Raw genomic sequence first — 21,133 nt, 5'->3', positions numbered from 1 at the left:
CATCTGAAATACAGCCACACTGGATAACTTGCATGCAATCCACCTACCTCCCTTTTCTTCCATTACAATGGCTCCTAGAGAAAACCTGTACTCTTTTCAGCTCCTAGAGAAAACCTGTACTCTTTTCAGCTGGGCCAGATGAACCTTTATTTGTTTATTTCAATGTATAAACTGTTAAAATAGAATGAGACAAAGCAGTATACAGACAATTGAAAATACAGCACAGGTGCATTAGAAAAACCAACTCTGAGGGAACTAATAAAAACATAATGTCATATGCAGTAAATACAGAATATTAAAAAGTACTAAACAAAATATTAGTAAAATATTTTAAATAAACGCTTTATATAAAATATAAATCTGCCAGCAATTTGGCAGATCCAATCTCACCAGGCTCAAGGTTGACAACCTTCCATCCTTCTGAGATGGGTAAAATTAGAACCCAGATTGTTGGGGGCAATATGCGGACTATGTAAATTGCTTAGAGAAGGCTGTAAAAGCACTGTGAAGCATAGTTCCCTCTAAGCTGAGCAGTGAGCAAATCGCTCACTTAAAAATCATCATCAACTCAGAGTTTTCCAAACCTGCCCAGAAGCCGAGAGGGAAAGAGTGAGAGGGAAGGAGAGAGAGAGGAAGAGAGAGAAACAGATAGAAAAGAGTAAGGAAGAGAGAAAGAAAATCAAAATCTATTTTGAAACTAGCTCAACTATTTAAGTGGCATTTTGATATTGATAGAGTTGCCCTATTATGAGCTCACTGTTATAGACACACAGTACAGTATTTTATTTTGAAATTCTCTGAGGCAAAACAGGGTGGGTTTTTTATTTGTTTGTTTGTTTATTTATTTATTTATTATTTCTGTGCCACCCAGTCCCGAAGGGACTGCCGCTCAGACACTATATTTTTCCGCCCACCCCCCAAAAAAATTAGAGGGGACACTGCTGTGAAGTAAACCAAGTGCTATTGCTATAAAGTGTTAATTGGAAAACGTCTGGCCAATCAAAAGACAACAGTTCTGCGATTGCAATACTTGCCCTTCTGTGACACAGTTTATGCGGGTCTGCCATTGGATAGCTCAGAAACTGCACTCTGCTGACAGCTGGCAGGAGGAAGCAGGTTCATTGGGTTCACCAAATGTATAGTTTGATATGCTAGCAATTGCTGTCACTGATTTAGACACTTCCTTCAAACTGTCTCTAAAACATCTGAACGTTAGCAAATAGCTTCTCCTTCTAAATAATGTAGGATAGCATTAATAAGTTATTTCTTTTCCTGGAAGGAAATGTTGCTTTGCAATGTTGCTTCTATTAGGTAAACCATTAGAATAGATTTATTACCAATATAATATAACTCTCACTACAATATCATATTAGATCTGATTTCCATTGGATTTAATGGTCATATACTCAATGTGGATAAGGTCACTTTAAGAATTTGGATAAACATCCCCAGTTTTAAATTTGTTTTCTAATGCTGATATTGTTTCTTAGCTGGCATTCAGAATAAAAAGCTTAGAGTAGAGTTAATTATTATGAGTGGTGTTTGAATAAAAATATTGAAGGAATGATTTAAACCTTTTTTTTTTTTTGGTTAGAGTTTGCAATCACTGATTTCCCCACTGATTCTGAAATTTCCCCTGTACCAGCTGGGGAAGGAAGAATGGACTGTGCCTCTCCAGATGTTTCTGTAGAATACATAATGGACCTCAGCAATAAAAGAAGCAAGAAAGAAGCACAATGTCTGGATAAAAAGATTTCAGAAAAAGAAAATATCAGCTGTTGCAGTCGCAATGAACAGTGTCCCCCAAAGCAGAAACATCCCAAGGCAGTGGGAAAAAATGGGAAGAAGATGGACTGGAACATAAACAAACCTTGCAAAAGATACATTCCGGCCTCTGAGAAATATCCCAGACTCCAGCAAAAGCAGAGGGAAGAAAAGAAAGCACAGCGACAAATGGCGCTGCTTCAGTTGGTTGAAAGAAACAGCCCTGGCAATCTTTGCAAGAAAAAAAGTGTTTCTCCAGAGAGAGCCCTCTCACCTCGCCAGGATGATGAGGTCAAAAGTAAAGTAAGTGCCTTCAAAATGTGAGGACGGCCTGGTCATAAAGCATTGCTTCAGACAAGTATAAATACTTGCAACAGTGGTGAAATAATGAATTGAATGGGACAGGATAGGAAAGGATAGGAAAATAGAAGAATAGAATAGACTCTATTGTTACTTTGAAAGTATCGGCATACCTTAAAATGAAATTTTGTTGCATACAGCTCTCAAAGGTCACCATCTCCTATATTTACTACATAAACATGACTAAATAAATAAATACAAAATTATGCATATTCCCACATATATGACACAGAGAAACAACACAGTCTACTTTGGATGTATATATGCACATGGCAAGAAAAACAATTCTTGTGAGTTTCCCAGATGAATGGCATAGGAAACGAAGCTGTTACAGACTCTGGTAGTTCTGCTAGAAATACTTTGAAACCTCCTTCCAGAGGGAAGCAACAGAAACAGACCATGAAGTTTATGTCTGGCGGGGGGGGGGGGGGGATGTCTCTGACAATGCTTTGAGCTCTAAGCACATAGTCCTTATGAGCAGTGAGCTTCCTATAATTTTCTCGGCTGTCCTTACCACTCTCTGTATGGACATTCTATCTCAGGTACTGCTGCCAACAGTGGTTTTTTAAAAAATATTTTTATTGATTTTTATAATATAAAACACAAACACAACATATGACATATAACGTGTGCTCAGTGATTGTGCCCACCACCAGTTGGGGGTATTTCTTGTATAAATCATTTAAATCCAAAAGTGAAATACTTGTTTACATATTATAGAGTGATTCCAACTTGTTTCTTATAGCTTGGTCTCGGACCCTACTCACCATATATCGTCTTACCTTGTCCCATCGCCCCATCAGCTGTTGCAAATCAGTTTCATTAATCAAATTCATCCTTTTATCCATAGTCTCGAATTGAATGTGGTCCACCATATTCCTATACCAATTTTGCATTGTCCATTTTGTCGCATCCTTCCGCCCCAAGACTATTACCGCCTGAGCGCTTTCTATCGCTGCTTGTTTTATTTCTCTGTATTCTCCTATCTCACTACTTTTAACTAATACTGCCATTTCCTTAGTAATCGTCCATCTTATATTTAATATCCTATTAATATCCTTGTGCACTTTTTGCCAAAAGTTCTGCACCACTGGGCATTCCCAGAGCGTATGCATAAACACTCCTTTATCTTGGCACCCATGCCAACAGATACCTTTAACATTCTGCTGAAAGTGTGCAAGTTGAACAGGTGTGTCATACCACTTATGTAATATATACTATTTCTAGTTGGCCTCCCATCCTTCTCATATAACTGTTCTTAGTTATCCCTCTTGCCTTCAACACTCCTATACCCCTATTTAAATTTATTTCATTATCTTTATTTATTACATAAAGCGATGAGAGTTTTGATTTATATAATCCTATTTTCCCCTGCCATTTTTTACAAATTTCCATAGTCCCTTTCATGGGACCTATTAGTTTATTTAAGTCGCTCTTATTCCACTTTATAAAGATTAATTCTCTATTCTTCATCCCGTTTATCTGTTTTTCCAGTTTCATCCATTTATTCTTGAATAATTTCAGCTCCATTAATCTTTCAACTTGAAATTCTTCCCTCTACAGCTCCAAACAAGGAATTCCCCATCCACCCTCTTTTTCATTCGCTATTAACCACTTTTTTCTTACTCTTGGTCTCATCTTCTTCAACCCAATAAGTTTTTTATCCTACTCTCTAAACTTGGATGCTGATAGTCCCCCTGGCAGTACCTGAAACATATACATCATTTTGGGAATTATCATTTTCAAGGCTCTTATTTTAGAGATTCTCCTTAGCTTTTTCTCTTTCCAGCTCTTCATCTGTTTCAACATTTTCCTCCATATTAATCTATAATTCACCACCTCAATTTTCGCTGGATTTCTCAATAACCAAATTCCCAGATATTTAATTTTCTTTAGTCCTAACTTCAACCCTGATTCTTTCCTAATTTCTATCTGCTCTCTCGGACCTGTATTTAAACACATAATCTCTGATTTTTCCATATTGACCGACAATCCAGATTCCTGTTTAAACTTTTGTAGAATATTTCTTATATCTTTAAACACCTCCATCGGGGTCTGAATCGATATAATTGCATCGTCTGCAAATAGGTTTAATTTCATTTCTATTTCCCCTATTTTGTATCCTGCCCAAGTGTTATCTTGTCTTATCTTATTAGCTAACATCTCAATTGCTATTACAAATAACATTGGAGATAAAGGACATCCCTGCTTGGTGCCATTTAGTATTTTAATTTTCTGCTTTCTTTGTCCATTCACCCTTATTTACGCTTCATTCCCTTTATAAATCTCTTTTATAGTTTCACAAAATATATCCCCCATATTTAATTCCTTACATAGTTTATATAAATAGCTATGGTTAACTTTATCAAAAGCTTTATAAACATCTAATTTCCTTTTAATAACGGTAGCATGGCGCATCACATTTATTACATTTCTAATTGGTTCCCTTATTTTCCTTCCCTTCACAAATCCATATTGATCCTCTTCAATTATTTTTGGCAAAATATTTTCAAGTCTATTTGCCAATATCTTCATAAATAGTTTATAATCTTGATTTGCCAAGCTGATAGGACGGTAGGACCCAGGCTCTCTTAGATCTCGATCTATCTTCAGAATAGTAATAATCTCTGACAAACAAATATTGAATACAGAAATCACACAAGATGAAATTGCTAGAGTAATTAAAGGGCTAAAACAAGCCATAGCATCAGGCCCGGATGGGTTTACAGGGGAATTTTATAAAACTTATATGAATGAATTGTTGCCGCACTTGGGGAAACTGTTTAATAATATATTGTTAATTCATGATATCCTGCAGACATGGAAGCTTTCAGAGATGGTTACTATTCTGAAGATCCTGCCAACAGTGTTGACTGTTAAACGCTGAGAAACTGAGTGTAATTGAAAATAGTTGCTGTTGTAGGGAAAATAGGAAAATATATTATGTGTGTTCACCACCTTGATTTATCTGTGAAGTGATGAAGGCTGGATAAAAACTAAATAAAAAATGCAAATTTCTCCAAATCAACCTCAGAAGTATTTCTAAGAATGATGGGTGCTTCTTCCTCTTCTTTGTCATCCTCTCCTTCCTCTTCTCGTGTATGTAACTACAGTGATTAAAAGAATAAAAAAGAAGAGCCATATATTAGTATAATAAAATTAATTCAGTCCTTAGATTTATTAAATCCAGAAAACATAGAAATGCATTGCTGCATTGTTTGTTTTTACAATACACTTTTAAACCATTGGTAGAGGGATACATCTTGAAGATGTTAATATAAGGAATATTTATTTGCATCTGTGATTAGTAGAGCCAGGGTTTTTAATACATGCTTCCTTTTCTGTTGAATTTAATTGATTATTTTGAGCATTGCCACCTTTTTTAAATTAGATTTTGGGTTTCTTACATTTTGTAGTTTAGTACTGATTTTATTGTGTAAGCCGCCCTGAGTCCACTGGAGAAAGGTGGCCTGGGCATCAGTCAATCAATCAATCAATCAAATAAATAAATAAATAAACAAACAAACAATTTAAATATATATTTTATGTTTCATGAAATTTGAACCCATTGATTTTCTAAAGTTGGATATTCGAATTCCTCATTCTACATTTCAAACATATTACCAATGTTTACCTTCACATTTTTTTTTACTAAAATTGTATTACTGATTTCACTTCAGTGTCTCATAGAGATTTTAGAATTCCAAGTATTTCTGAAACTGCTAAAGCCCCCTGAGTCCTTGGAGAAGGGCAGCATATGAATCCAATTCATAGTATCTAAATTATATTGTTTGATCAACATATGTTTTCATTATATGTATTGCCACATTCAGCACAGTCTGAAATCCTTAAAATGAGCATTATCCATAAACTGATGTAAGGTATTTATCTCCTGCTTGGATATTGGAGGAAAGAAACATTGTCACAGGCTTTAAAATAAAGGCCTAGATTTAAAGTGGAAAATCTGAAAATGTAAAGCAACAGCATCATGATACAATTTAGGCCCTTGATGGCGAACAGATGGCACACATGCCACAGGTGGCACCCGGAGCCATATCTGAGGGCACGTGAGGTGTTGCCCTATGCCAGTTCCAGAGCACTGACCAGCTCATTTTTGGCCTTACAGGTGAGGGGGGGGGGGGACCTTTTTCACTCTCCCCAGGCTTCAGGAAAGCCTCCAGAGCCTATGGATGGTGAAAAACAGACCCAACAGGCCTACCAGAAGTTTGGAAATGTTTCCGAACTTCTGGTAGTCCCGTTGGGCCTATTTTTTGCCCTCCAGAGGCTGTCCTGAAGCCTGGGGAGTACTAAAATGGCCCAACAGGCCTACCAGAAATCCTGAGGCTTCAGTGAGGCCTGTGCACATGCACGGAGGGATTGTACTTGCATGCGTGGGGAGAGTATTGCATTATGGATATTGCTATCGCATGTGCACACGCCCTTTTGGCACCCGAGCAAACAAAAGTTTGCCATCACTGATTTAGGTGAAGAAATTACATTTGATATTAAAATTTTCCTTATTTATTTACATACATTGGATTAATATTGGAATCCCTCTAAAATTCCGCATCAGTCTAGAGCAGACTTGTTAAATTGGTGGTCTGTGGTTCAGATACATCATGCATAGGCCATGCCCACCCCAGCTCTGCAAAGGTGAAAAACATCATGATCCAGCACGTGACACAATTAAGCTCGATACACATCTGGGACTTCAGGTAAGCTATGGGTAACCACATTCATTGACCTGCTCTGAGTGAGTGTTACTTATGACTGGTCCTTAGGGTTCCAGCCATCACAGTATCTTGTCATTTCTCATTTTCAACCTTATTTATTAATTTCTGGCAGGTGAGATCAATGGGAAAGTCAGCAGGAGGTTGCAAATGGCAGTTACATGACATCTTGCTTAACAATGATTCTGTTAAAAATGGCAGCCAGGATTGTTGCTAAGCAGTACAGTCACATGACATTATTATTTATGACTCTGTCTTTTATTGACAGCAATTTCTGCCCCAGTTACCATCATTAACTACTGTACTACCTGTAGAGACCTGATTTGTCCCAGGCTCTCAAAAATACATTTAGTATAAATAAATGTGAATGTATTCACCTCATCGCCTGTAGCATAGCTATTAACAGAGTGCTAAAAATAAGGGTAAGATAAAATATAATAAGTAAATCCACTCGGAATGTAAAATAAGAGTTCATTATAAAATACAGCTTGGTGAAAATAACTTTGTTTGGTCTTATTTTAGGAAGAACAATTCTCAAAAAAAAAATTGAACAAAGGTTAGTATTAGCATGTCTTTCTCTAGTAAAGTATTGGTTTTGTGTCTGTGTTTATATATAATCAAGTTCTCAAATTTTATGACATCGTATTTAAAAGTAAAATAAGCACGAATTCCAAAGTTTTAGCTATTCCTGTTAGGGAAAAAATCTGCATTGAGAAATCAAATGCACAAGAGCTTGTTACTATATCAAATATCAAATAACTTTATCTTCATTCATAGCTCTTTTGAATTACCCTTAAGCAAAATAAAAGCTGTTCATGTGGAGGGAGATCTGCATTTTCAAGATTTCATTTAAATATACTGTAAGCGGAAATCCATTTGGAGTGAGTGGCATAAAAATACAATAAATAAATTAATAGTAGATTGATAAAATGAAGAAAGCCCTGGTTGAGATTATTTGCTGCAGCTTGATTGTTTGTTTTAAACAGATCTGACTCTCCACCTGTTCCAGCAGTTAAAAACAGATTACAGCAACAACTAAAGACTTCTGATTTCCCAGTTCATAACAGCAAAAATAGAAGCCCAAAAAGTATTTCCACGGATCAGCATCAGAATGAAAGGCCCCTTCCAACCGCTGAAGCTGAAAGGCCTCCTTCATCTCATTTTGTTCCTTATGTGCGAACAAATGAAATATATTACTTTGATCCAGATGCACCCTTGACCAGGCCCTCCACGGATGAGCCACAATACCAAGAGCTGAACGGTACTGCAATAGAGAGAGTTCAAGAAATGCTTGTGGTTATTGAATAAAGTTTTTAATGTCCTGCTTGTTCTATAGTGCTGTTTTAATTCAGTACTGGACAAGATGAAAATATTGGTTTAAGAGAAAACCATTAATTTTAAATTTATCAATCTAAACATAAATATAATCTATTTGTAATCAGATGTTCAAGAAGAAAATTTAACCATGGGCTCACTAACAATTAACCACACAAATCTCACGTTGAGCCCTGGTGGTGCAATGGTTAAAATTCAGTATTGCAGGCTAACTCTGCCCACTGTCAGGAGTTCAATCCTGACCGGCTCAAGGTTAACTCAGCCTTCCATCTTTCCAAGGTCAGTAAAATGAGGGCCCAGATTGTTGGGGGGAATATGCTGACTCTAAACCTCTTAGAGAAGGCTGTAAAGCACTGTGAACTGGTATATAAGTCTAAGTGTTATTGTTATTGCTGTTCTATCAGTACATGTAGAATACTTTTTTAAAAAATGATTAAAGGTAAACTAAATTCTTTAGAAGGCTGTATATGCATTCTCTTCCATACAAATTTCAAGCTAAAATATATCATAATTTATTTATGCACAATATTAAAAATGACACTTTACAGTACAATTAATTGTGTCTATATTTATCTTTAGATACTTACCATAAACCACGGCAGGTTTTTAGCTCTGATCACATAAGGGATCCTCTTTTTAATCCTAATATGGTGAAAGACAGGCAACAAGCCATACTCAAAGGACTTTCAGAGCTGCGAGAGGTAATAATTGACTTCAATGTAGCAAAGTTGCTGTTGACGTTTTCATAAAGTCACTGATATCACATTGCTTAACATTGACCGTTTGTGTTGCATTTTGTAACTCTAAGACTATATCATTTGCAATGTTTCCACCTTGTATAAAAAAAGAGCAAAAAATCCATTAATCAGTTATTATAATATTGTTTACATGTAGTTTGCTTCTGCATAATTCATATATTCTGCTTCTGATTAATTTCTCTAAAGCTTTCTTAAAAATATGAAATATTTAGAATCATGCAAATTGAGAGGAAAATTGCTTCAATTTACTGGACATAACAACTGTTCCGTTTTTAAAATTTTATAATCGTGCTTCTAACTGCAGAAATTATTCATAGCAGAGAGGAGATTGTATTCCATAGCATACTTATTAGAAGTCAGACATAGATTCACAACCATTCTTCTATAGTTAAATTTTTTTTTGGGGGGGGGGGGGTGTTGTATAAATTTTTATTGCTTTTCCAGACCTTACAGTGATTCAAATTCACATACCTCAAATTAAAATACAATACAATATAATATCAAATGCCAAATTCTTAATCCAATTTTCCGAATTATTTATCCTATTTATTCTGGTACATATCATTCATCCTGTGCTACCTCCTTTTCAAATACTATCATCTAGATTTCAGATATTATTTTTAGTCTTCATTTGAATTCAAAATGCTATTAGCTATCTAAATTTATCTTGGCTATTTGCTGTTTTTCAAAACTATGCCATCGTGCTTCAGTCCATTTCTTTTATTCTTACTTAACTCATTCCTGCTTTTTAAACCCTCATTTTATCGTAGCTGCCCTTAACAGAAGAGATTTCCAAATTTACTTCTCTTTAAATCCCAGGAAGGAAAGAAAAAAATAATGTTCACATCATGTCTTAATCTAATTATAACAATATCAATATACATAGGAGGAAGGGTTGTTATTAAAGATTTTAAATGTATTTCCTACTCGCTTCATTCCTTTCATTTCTTTCATTATACCAGTACAGTGATGCCTCGTCTTACAAACCCCTCGTCATACAAACTTTTAGAGATACAAACCCAGGGTTTAAGATTTTTTTCCCTCTTCTTCCGAACTATTTTCACCTTACGAACCCGCCACCGCCACTGAGATGCCCAGCCTCCGGACTTCCGTTGCCAGCCGAAGCACCCGTTTTTGCGCTGGTGGGATTCCCCTGAGACTCGCCTCCATGGGGAACTCCACCTCCGGATTTTGCGATGCTGCAGGGGAATCCCACCAGCGTGAAAATGGGGACTTCAGCTGGCAACGGAAGTCCAGAGCTGGGGTTTCCCAGCGAGGGAAGCCTCAGCGAAATCGCAGCATCGCTCCGATTTCACTGAGACTTCTCTCGCTGGGAAACCCCACCTCTGGACTTCCGTTGCCAGCGAAGCGCCCGTTTTTTTGATGCTGGGATTCCCCTGCTGGGATTCTCCTGCAGCATCGCAAAAACGGGGAAGTCCGGAGGTGGAGTTTCCTATGGAGGGGAGCCTCAGGGGAATCCCACCAGCGCAAAAATGGGTGCTCCGGCTGGCAAAAAGGGTGAATTTGGGGCTTGCATGCATTAATCGCTTTTCCATTGATATGGGAAACATTGTTTTGTCTTACAAACGTTTCACCTTACAAACCTTGTCCTGGAACCAATTAAGTTCGTAAGACAAGGTATCACTGTATATCATTTCTATTTTAACAAGTCAAAATCAATATATATCATATTATTCTATCATTTTTCAAGAAAAGTATTATTAGAAATCCCAATATAGTAATATTCTTCCCTAATCAATAAATTCCACTGCCAATCCCAGTGTAATTATCTTCCCTAATCTATGTGTCACTATCATACCCAGTGTAATAATCTTCACTACTCTATTTTTACTGCCAATTGCAGCATGATAATCTTCCCTAATCTATATATTTTCCCCATTCTATATATCTTCCACTATCGAACTCAGTGTGATAATCTTCCGTAATCTATTTAATTCAACTTTTCCTTACTCCATCTGTCTTTCACATATCTAACATAATCAATACTAGTTATTATCCCATGTTAATCCTTCTTTAATAATCATAACTTGTATTATATTATTATATTATATTCTTTTCCCCTTTCCTCCTATTTTATTTATCGCTATAAATCACATAGTCAATTTATAATTCAAACAATCAATAAAAATATCAAGGGTAATAATCATCCAAAATAATCATAGCCATTTTCAATTTTCTCATCCATTATAATCATAATAATAACTTTTCAATTTTCTCATTCATAACCATTTCAATTTTCACTCATTTAATTCTTCCATTTTAGCATTTATCTCTTATTTACTTATAATAATAATAATGATAATAATAATAATAATAATAATTATTATTATAAACTCCAATAAAATTAAATCATTAATAATTCCAATTAGTTACATAGTAATTTCCTTTTATAAGAAAAATGTATATACTCCTTTGTGAGAAAAACTCAATCCTCTTCCTCTTCTTTGTAGTGCTGCTGTCTTCTGCTATCTTCTGGATTTTCTTAAAATATCTCAAACCTCGTTTCAAATTATATTATCCAATGTGTTTTCACACAGTTCAATCAGTTCAGTCAGTATCATCTTGAATATTTTCTTCCTTCCAGGCCATAGCTGATATCCTCCTTTCTCATAGAAAGCCAATGTGAAGGCCAAAAACATAAGATAATGCTTACAGACAATGTAACATCCTTGCACAAACAAGCTGCTATATTTCCTCCGATCACACAATGACGCTAGATGACAAACTTTCCAAATCTTCCAGTATTTAGTATTCCTCTTCCGGTATTTAATATTCCCCTTCATTCCTCTTCGTTTAATGCATATAAATGAAAAGAAAACAGCCTCCACAACAAGAATATAAGGTTCTCGATTTAAAAGGACAAAGTTAAGAACAATTAGGTATCTTAAAAATCCAATCTTGGGCAGTTTGCTACTTTCTGAAGCTTTCGCCATTCGCCACACCACAAAATAGTTGCTTCCTTTATTTCCAGCTGTTTTAGCTCCGTTGAAATTCAAATCGAAAAACAAAAATCCAAAATTCCTTTCGGCCACTCTCAACTCACCAGCACCAGCTTCAAATCCCTTCCTCTCTGTGTAAGTATTCATCAAGCTCTTTCCAGATGTTACCACTCAGCTTTCCATCCTGGGGTTGCGTTGTCTCTACGGCTGTGTCGGTTCAGGCATGGCTGCCTGGCCGGCTTCACACCGCCGCTGGTGCAAAACTGAGCCGGTTCATCTGGTGGGGCATGCTGGCCCCTACCAGACCCCCGGAAGCATCCCTTACGTCACCTTCCCTTCAGGAAGGATCTGGTCTGGTCCAAAAGGACCAGAACCCCCCGGACAGTGGAGATTCTGAGCCCTTCCAAAAGAGAGGAAAGGCTCCTTGCTGCTGTGGCCATCAAACCCCACCCCTCTTCCTTCTATGGTTAAATATTTAAAGTTGATCTCCATTTATTAAAGAAGACCTTTTTGTGTTACATACTTACAAATATACCACTAAAACTATTCAGTGTCCTTGTTCCAAAAACTGGTAGAAATTCCTTCCACGTGTTTTCTTTCCCTGTTGCTACGCGTTAATACTCTTGAATAATTTTTAAAAATCCAATAAATGTTCTTCACCTTCTCCCAGTTATGCATCAGTCAAAATCCTCACACCTCTCTTATTAATTAATATAAAGTCCCAGGGAAAAACTTAAGTGTTTCTGACATTTTGCAGGAATTGAACTATAGTAATACTTCTACTTCTAAAAATTCTTGTAAAGTAGTACCTCTAGATACGAGCTGCTCCACATGCGAGTATTCCAAGTTACCAGCCACGATGGGAGTGAAATTTCTTTTCGACACCCAAGCTCAAATTCGGGATACGAGCCAAGCTTCTGGTTATCTCCTTGCTTCTGGTTATCTCGGAGGGGAAAAACAAAGTCTAAAGCCATTTGTTCCAGATACAAGTTGTTCGACATACGAGCTCCGTTCTGGAACGAATTAAACTCGTATCTAGAGGTACTACTGTATTCATGTGTTAAGAGTCTTCATATTAATTTCAAATTCTCAACATCAATATATCAGCGTACATGCAACCTTTTATGCTTTCTAAATGTCAAGTAATTTCTATTTTCAATTCTATTTTATTGTTTAAAGGTGATATTCCTAATATTTTTTAAAAAACCACGTGTCCCTTCATTTAGAAGAATATATTATTATTACAATTGTTGTTCATTGCAGTCAGCTAGATGTTAAGACTTCCCAGGGACTTTTGATAGTCAGATGTTCTTGTTTGATGGTGCTAATGGTGTTGCCAGATGTTGTCATCTGCTTTGCCTGCTATTTTTTTAATGTATCGGACATGTAAATATTTTGGCTTGTCATATTTCTTTTCTATTCTTCATTTGGTCTTTCTTGTAGGCCAGTTTGGTCTCTCCAGTATGCAGTAATGGTGTGTTAGGTTCAGTGCATCTTCTTCACTGTCCTTCAGATGGTCTTCCAATGTCATTATGATGTTTTAATTAAATAAATAGTGTTTATCTTTTTAAGAGTTGCTGTTCTAATAAATATAACAATTCCCTGTAGTCATCTGCAACTCGCAGTGCCTTTCCGAATACCCATTTATCATGGCAAATGGAAAAGTTATCCAGAGCAGAAGGCAGCAACTAATACATCCAGCCGCCCCGAGTCTACGGAGAGGGGCGGCATACAAATCTAATAAATAAAATCTGAAGCCGCTTCTGTTATATAGACTTTCCAGAAATTGTGTAATTTGTTTATTTCAGATTTTTCAATTTTCTGTGTACATTAAGTCAGGGGTGTCAAACTGATGGCCTGCAGGCTGGATGTGTCACGTGAAGGCTACACTCACCCCAGCTCTGCAAAGGGGGAAAACGTCACAATACATCACGTGTTGTGACACAATGAGTTGACATCCATGCATTAGATTGAAGCATGGCAGAAATAGTCTTAGTTGTTGTTGCAGTTATTGGACCATCCAATTGTTGTTTCAGCTGTTTTGATGGCATCCATTCATTAAAGCTGCTCTGACTTTTCATATTCGGGAAAAAAATTGAAGAAACAAACTACTAATTTATGTTCAGGTCTCCATTACCTACTCATATTCTACGAGTCTACAGAGAGGGGCGGCATACAAATCTAATTAATAATAATAATAATAATAATATTTCTGTTGCTTCAGCTCTGTATTTGTAAATCATCTTTTCATGCAGTGTAGAAAAAACAGAATGGGTTACCAATCTTTACTTTGTCCTATATTTTGCATTGCTTACTTCAAAAGAAAATTAGGTAATGAAGATGGATGGATGGAATTATTTTTATTTCTTTAATATAAAGATTTTGTCCATGCCACTTATAAGCCTAACCTATTCTAGTTTATTTCTCATCTGCAAATAACCTTATTATTCTGTCTTAAGTATTTGTGTTACTATTGCTTATCCAGAAAATAAAAATGCACTTGGGAAAGATAAATTACAAATGTGTCTAATGGAAATTAGCCCACTTCTACAGTGGTAAAAGATAGGAGTATTTATTGAGTCCCATTTTTTCAAGTGTAGGAAAACCAGCTAAAGCACTCCTGACAGATGTAGTGTCTGCTGTTCAGCAAATCCCACAAAGAGAAATGTACTACTTAGTTGATTCTCCTGTCTGGCTACTGTGGCCAGTAGATTCTTTTCAGTAAGAACTTAATTCCCTAATTCTATGCCTTGCATGCTAGGATAATGGAAGACAGGGTTTGACCTCTTTCTTTATGGCCCACTTTATGTTTTCCGATCTTCACAAGCCTTTTTGTTAACCTAGTTTGTTCTCCATTTTTTCTTCATTGAATTTATCTGCAGTTGGATTTTGAGATATTTTTTTAAGGAACTCACATCAGTTTGTGACTAATGCAAAACTGCGAGAGCTAAAGATGGACAACACATTTATAGTTTCTTTTTTATTCAAGATCAATTCATAACAAGGTTGAAAGAAAATTTGTGAAAACAATCCCATACTGCCACTTGAGATGATCATTTCATTTTGCCTAACCTTTCTTTATTATTGAATCCAATTGCATCTTTCGTATTTCTTTGGAAATGTCTAATTTATGTGTTTTAAAGTTTAGCAATATTCTAAACTTGGAAATATCTAAAATTGTAACAGCTGTATTCACATAACAGACCAAGACATGGTCCCATCCTAATCTCTAACTGAATCCTTAACTCCATCATTGCTGAATATCCTAGATCAGTGATGGCGAACCTTTTTTTCCTCGGGTGCCAAAAGTGTGGGCAGGTGCTATCACACATGTGTGAGTGCCCACACCCATAATTCAATACCTGGGAAGGGCAAAAACAGCTTCTTCTGCCCCCCCCCCCCCGAGGCCCTCTGGAGGCCGGAAATGGACTGTTTCCTAACTTCTGATGGGCCCAGTAGGCCTATGTTTCGCCCTCCCCAGGCTCCAAAGGCTTCCCTGGAGCTGGGGGAGGGTAAAAATGCCTTTCCCCATCTCTCCTGGAGGCTCTCTCTAAGCCAGAAATGCCCTCCCAGAGCCTCTGTGCGAGCCAAAAATCAGCTGGCCTGCACACACATGCACATTGGAGCTGAGCTAGGGCAACAGCTCTTGTGCCAACAGATATGGCTCCATGTGCTACCTATGGCATCCGTGCCATAGGTTCGCCATCACTGTCCTAGATAAGGTTATCAAGCCCACGGCCCAGATGCATCATGCTCTGGCCATGCCCACATCCAGTTTAGGGAAAGGGAAGTCACAATATATCATGTGATGACGTGAGTTTCATACCCGTCCTAGATAATGTCCATGGCAAAAAGTGTGTTAGGAAAGATGGGAAAATACAATTAGCATAGCAAAAGAAAGAATTCATGATCAACTTCTAGACTTGTATTTGTATCACCTTATTGGAAGATCTCATCAACTAGGGAGAATGAGGATCCAAATGTACACAGTCTATATTTGCATAAAATTCTGTCAATTTCCTTACAAGTCATCTGCTTAAAGTCCTCCCAGATAACCTTGCACAATATGTTCATCACCTTTCTGTGGGGTCTCTCCAGCTGTGACCAAATTCTGAGCAGATCTAAGTGATCTTCCAGATATCTAGAAAATTTTTCATAGCCTCCCTTTTCTTTCTAGCTATAATGGGTACAATTCTGCAGATGTAGTAACAATGGCTCATCAATATTTAGGCTGAAACCTGAGCTTTTCCTGATTGGCGTGATTAATTTTCCACCAACGTCCTTCTGAGTGTTTCCTCTGCTGCTTCATCACCCAGAGCTTCTCTGTTCACCAAAGAGTTCCCTTGGATTGGAGAGCTGGGAAAGGTTACTTAGCACAAGGCCACGAGTGCCCTTTTTTCCCAGTGGGCAACTGAAATCTTAGTTGGACTGCCCATTAGAGTTTTGGGAAGATCCTCAATTACTCTTTGAAAATCAAATAATTACAAAAATGCTTAGAAAAAACTGATCAAATGGGATCTCCTTGTGGAATTTGGTGGCACCAGTCAGTTCCAACGCAATCTGAGCATGATCCAACTATATGACAAGGACAGATGTTAATACTGTTAGTCATATTACATCTGTCCTCAAATGAAAAATGTTAGGTGTTGTAGTCTTCCACGTGTCAAGCTGTCAATTATTCGATTCATATCTGTTTGTCATGGTGGCAAAGACCTTGTCATGCCACTGTCAGAGCCGGAATCTGAGATGGAAGATGAACAGGTGACAGAGAGCAGGAGAATGGCTCCCTTGGCTGTGGAGAAAAGTGGGGAAAGGCAGTCAGGCTGGGTAGAGCAGGGCAGAGGTAGAATAAGGAAGAGGGGGTTCAGATGAAGACCAAGGCCTACCGTCTCCTCATCCTAGGGTGTGCAAGGAAGAATGCAGAGAGAGCAAATTGGGTTGTGTGGCTCATGATGAAGGAAAGGTCTGAGATTCCCTTCACAAGGCACACCTAGGGATGGAGTTTAAAGGAGAGGCAGTTGGGAGGAGCTTTTGTTGGGAACAAATGCTGAATTCATAGAGTTGAGAGTTGTGGCCTGCATTCCTCGTTTGAATTAGTGTCATACTTCTGTGTGTTTATCTTGTTTTACTGGAATTATTGCCCTGAATTGGTTTCTGGGATTCATTCTCTTGCCCTGCTGGAGTGATTGATCAGTCTGCTTACAGCGGTTGGACAAGAGTATCTGCAACCAGAAGCTGCTGCAGGTTTCTGGGAGAGCTTTTCTCCAGGCCAGAGAGTTAAATGTGATGTTAGGGGCAAAGTTGGTGCCAATAAAGGGACTCCTACTGGTTCTCTGGTTGTGTTGCCTTCGTGCCATGCCCCAGGTCATTACAGACCTCTTAGGCAGCTTCTGACCTCTTTCCACCAAGAAAGGTAAATTAAAATATCCCAGTACTTTTAAATCTGAGAAATTCTACCACCCACTGAGGAACGTTACAGTTAGGGATGTTGTTATAGTAGAGCAGTTCCAAGCTGCCACTAAAGCTCAATATTAACAAGGCATTATGTAGTTATCTGTAGCAGAGGCTCCTAAATGCTGTCAGTATACTGAATGATAATAGTTATTCCACCTGAAATCCAAATGATCATTGCCTCAGAGAGAGAAATTTGTTTAAGCTCTGTAATTAAACTTGCAGTGAGAAGGGATCTTGATCAAAAGTTGTTTTGTTACATGAAATATTTGTACAGGAATATGCAATCTACTTTGGGGTATCTAGAGATGATTAAACATAGGTGTAATTTTATCTTCCAGGGAAAGCAGCTGATCTTTAAATTTCATTGTCATCATTTTCTACATGACTGAAGAATTTCCTTCCTAACAAAGCAAATCTTTTAAAATCTGTTTAGCATAACTCTTTTCTAGGGTAACTTTATTATTATAAGTATCTATTGTAGGTTGTGTGTAGATTTATGATTGCTGTTCAATATTGTTCAGTGTTTTGTAAAAGCATATTCATTTATTTTTCCAGGGGCTCCTCCAGAAGCAGAAAGAATTGGAGACATGTCTTATGCCAAGTCTTATGTCTCAAGAAGAAAACTTTATTTTACCGCTTTAAGAATTTCAGCTGTGATGAATGGATGTTTTGCTGTGTTGGCACTTTATACTGTAATTACAAACCAAGTTTGTAGCATATGGACTTTTGTATATTTAGGGTAAACTTTCAGTAATGAAGAATTTTATTTCACATGAAATGGTATAATGTGATTTGTTTACACAATATTTGTATACCTAATTTAAAATTTATGTGAATATTCAGCATGAGAAATAAAATACTTGAATTTTCAATATCCATGGAGTTACGTTTTAATTGAAATTGTAAGCAGTGATTCAGATACATCAACTAATATTTAATGGCTGTTCCTATAAAAAATCTTACTTAAATGATTTTAAATATATAACAGTTTTGTGTTTATATGGATTTAATAAGAGCATAAAGAACTCCCAGGCTGTTTTCTGGTTGATGTTTTGGTCACTTTTGAATGTTGATGGTGCTTTCACATTCGTGGTAGCATGAGATGGACTCTACAACCCACACAAGTGGCTCAGGTCATGCAGCTCATCCAGGATGGCACATCAATGCAAGCTGTGGCAAGAAAGCTTGCTGTGCCTGTCAGTGTAGTGTCCAGAGGCTGGAGGCGCTACCAGGAAATAGCCCAGTACACCAGGAGACGTGGAGGGGGCCATAGGAGGACTGCTACCTCCACCTTTGTGCAAAGAGGAACAGGAGCACTGCCAGAGCCCTGCAAAATGACCTCCAGCAAGCCACAAATGCGCATGCGTCTGCACAAACAGTTAGAAACTGACTTCATGAGGATGGTATGAGGGCCCAACATCCACAGATGGGGGTGGTGCTCACAGCCCAACACCGTGCAGGACACCTGGCATTTGCCATAGAACACCAGGATTGACAAATTCGCCACTGGCACCCTATGCTCTTCACAGATGAAAAGCAGGTTCACACTGAGCACACGTGTCACTCTGGAGACGCTGTGGAGAGCAATCTGCTGTCTGTAACAGCCTCTAGCATGACAGGTTTGGCAATAAAGGTGTGGGGTGGCATGTGCTTGCCAGAGGTAGCCTGACTGCCATTAGGTACCGAGATGAGATCCTCAGACCCCTCGTGAGACCATATGCTGGTACGGTTGGCCCTGGGTTCCTCCTAATGCAGGACAATGCCAGACCTCATATGGCTGGATTGTGTCAGCAAGACCTGCAAGATGAAGGCATTGAAGCTATGGACTGGCCCGCCCATTCCCCAGACCTGAATCCGATTGAGCACATCTGGGACATCATGTCTCGCTCCATCCACCAACGTCACGTTGCACCACAGACTGTCCAGGAGTTGGCGGATGATTTAGTCCAGGTCTGGGAGGAGATCCCTCGGGACCATCCACAACCTCATCAGGAGCATGCCCAGGCATTGTAGGAAGGTCATACAGGCATGTGGAGGCCACACACAATACTGAGCCTCATTTTGACTTGTTTTAAGGACATTACATCAAAGTTGGATCTGCCTGAAGTGTGTTTTTCCACTTTAATTTTGTGTGTGAGTCCAAATCCAGGTCTCCATTGGTTAATAAATTTGATTTCCATTGATGATTTTTGTGTGATTTTGTTGTCAGCACATTCAACTTTGTACAGACCAAAGTATTCAATGAGAATATGTTATTCATTCTGTTCTGTCTGGGTTCCCCCAGACCTCAACACCAACTGGAAAAAACAGCCAGACACTCTGGTAAAAGCCAAAAGTATTTTATAGCTGGAAAAAATAAGCACAGAGGAAAACCTGTTCTTCCCAACAGACAGGCTATAATACGTTACAGCAGGGTCCTGATGTACAGACAATACAGCAAGCTTCTTGCTGGCACACCCCCCCCCCCCCAAGGTTTCAATAATCAAAGGCACAAACCAGGATTCCAAGACGCCAAAGTTCACAGCCAGGTCCCACGACTCTCAAAGATAAAACTCCACAAGCCAGGAAGGGTGGGTCTGCCTTTTAGCCTTTCCCAAGAGCACCACACCCAAACCCAGCTGTTGCCACTTTAATGCTGAAAGTACTTAGCCAATTGATTCCGTCTCTGAGTAGCTCTTCTTTGTCGCAGATCAATTATGGCTTGTGCATTTTCCTCTAAGGAATCCAGGCTGCTTGCTGGGGAGAGCTCCCCCTGGTGGGACTCTGGCTGTCCTCCCTCTTCTTCAGCCTGGGATTCCTCCTTCTCGTCTGTCTGCACCTCCTGTTCCTCAGCCTCTCCCTCTGAGCTGGAAACCGACAGAAGATCAGCCATTCCCGGAGGGGCCTCAGACGGAACCACAACACATTCAGATCTAGGATGTGTTATTTGAGTGTTCCCTTTATTTATTTTTTTGAGCAGTGTACTTTGAGCTCATCTTAGTGGAGTTATATGCGAACTTTTCTGAAAAATAATATTAAAGGTATAAACTTAATTTTTATTAATTTTTATCAGATTAAGGAGTGAAAAACCAATAAAAGTGCTTAAATATTTCTGGTAGCAACTATTTTATATTTATTTAGAAAATTTATATTTATGGTTCCTCAGGTCCGCTGACAGAACCATGTTTCAGGGCCTTCCAAGAGTGTTGGAGTGGGGGCCAGCCTAATCTCCAGAGGGATGAAATTCCAGAGAGATGGAGCTCCCATAGAGAAAGCTTCTTAGTCCTGCCAGATGTATCTCCTAAGGGGACTGGATCAGTGAAGGACTGCCGTCTTCCACACTACTGGTGTGCCCTCTGAGGCCATTGTGGGCGGGCGCGTGTCTGGCATGTACGTGAACCCGTCGGTGCAAGATTTGGCTTCTGCACATGCACAGCAAGCAAAATCTTGTGTGAGGACACACGCAGAAGCAAAAAATCGCTGAAATCTCGCTCTCGTGTCTTCACGAGATTTCACTTGCGCATGTGCAAAAGCCAAATCTTGCGGAGAAGCGCAACTGCATGCGCATCCAGAAAATCACTACCAGAATGTAGCACCTTACCAATCCGGTAGTAGGCCATCATTGGACTGGACCCACAATATTTCTTGCCTCCCCACTCCAGTGGGTCAGGTAGATGTGACACTGACAAGAAATGGTCCCTTAGATCAGTGTTTTTCAACCAGTGTGCTTTGAGACATGGTCAGGTGTGCTGTGGGGAAATTAAACACGGGTCCCCAAACTACCATTCCTGCC

The 21,133-nt window shown here is 38.5% G+C and overlaps 2 protein-coding genes across 4 annotated transcripts in view; one reads left to right on the top strand and one right to left on the bottom strand.

Moving 5' to 3' along the window:
• Positions 1–18,235, top strand: part of CCDC66 (coiled-coil domain containing 66) — a 50,071-nt gene extending 31,836 nt beyond the window's left edge. For 2 of the 3 annotated variants that reach the window (XM_070738490.1, XM_070738493.1), the window contains 5 exons: positions 1,595–2,067; positions 7,377–7,410; positions 7,841–8,115; positions 8,769–8,890; positions 17,917–18,235. In XM_070738490.1, coding sequence (XP_070594591.1) covers positions 1,595–2,067; positions 7,377–7,410; positions 7,841–7,893 — 560 coding nt within the window. In that variant the 3' untranslated portion in view covers positions 7,894–8,115; positions 8,769–8,890; positions 17,917–18,235. The remainder of the gene's footprint in view (positions 1–1,594; positions 2,068–7,376; positions 7,411–7,840; positions 8,116–8,768; positions 8,891–17,916) is intronic. The other variant, XM_070738491.1, reaches the window with a different exon arrangement.
• The window catches only part of TASOR (transcription activation suppressor), an 87,594-nt gene continuing 75,237 nt past the window's right edge, over positions 8,777–21,133 (bottom strand). Inside the window, exon 24 of the mRNA XM_070738487.1 lies at positions 8,777–9,022. Coding sequence (XP_070594588.1) covers positions 8,904–9,022 — 119 coding nt within the window. The 3' untranslated portion in view covers positions 8,777–8,903. The remainder of the gene's footprint in view (positions 9,023–21,133) is intronic.

Source organism: Erythrolamprus reginae, chromosome 2, assembly GCF_031021105.1.
Source record: "Erythrolamprus reginae isolate rEryReg1 chromosome 2, rEryReg1.hap1, whole genome shotgun sequence".
Lineage (NCBI taxonomy): Eukaryota > Metazoa > Chordata > Lepidosauria > Squamata > Dipsadidae > Erythrolamprus > Erythrolamprus reginae.
This window is presented reverse-complemented; position numbering and strand designations above follow the sequence as displayed.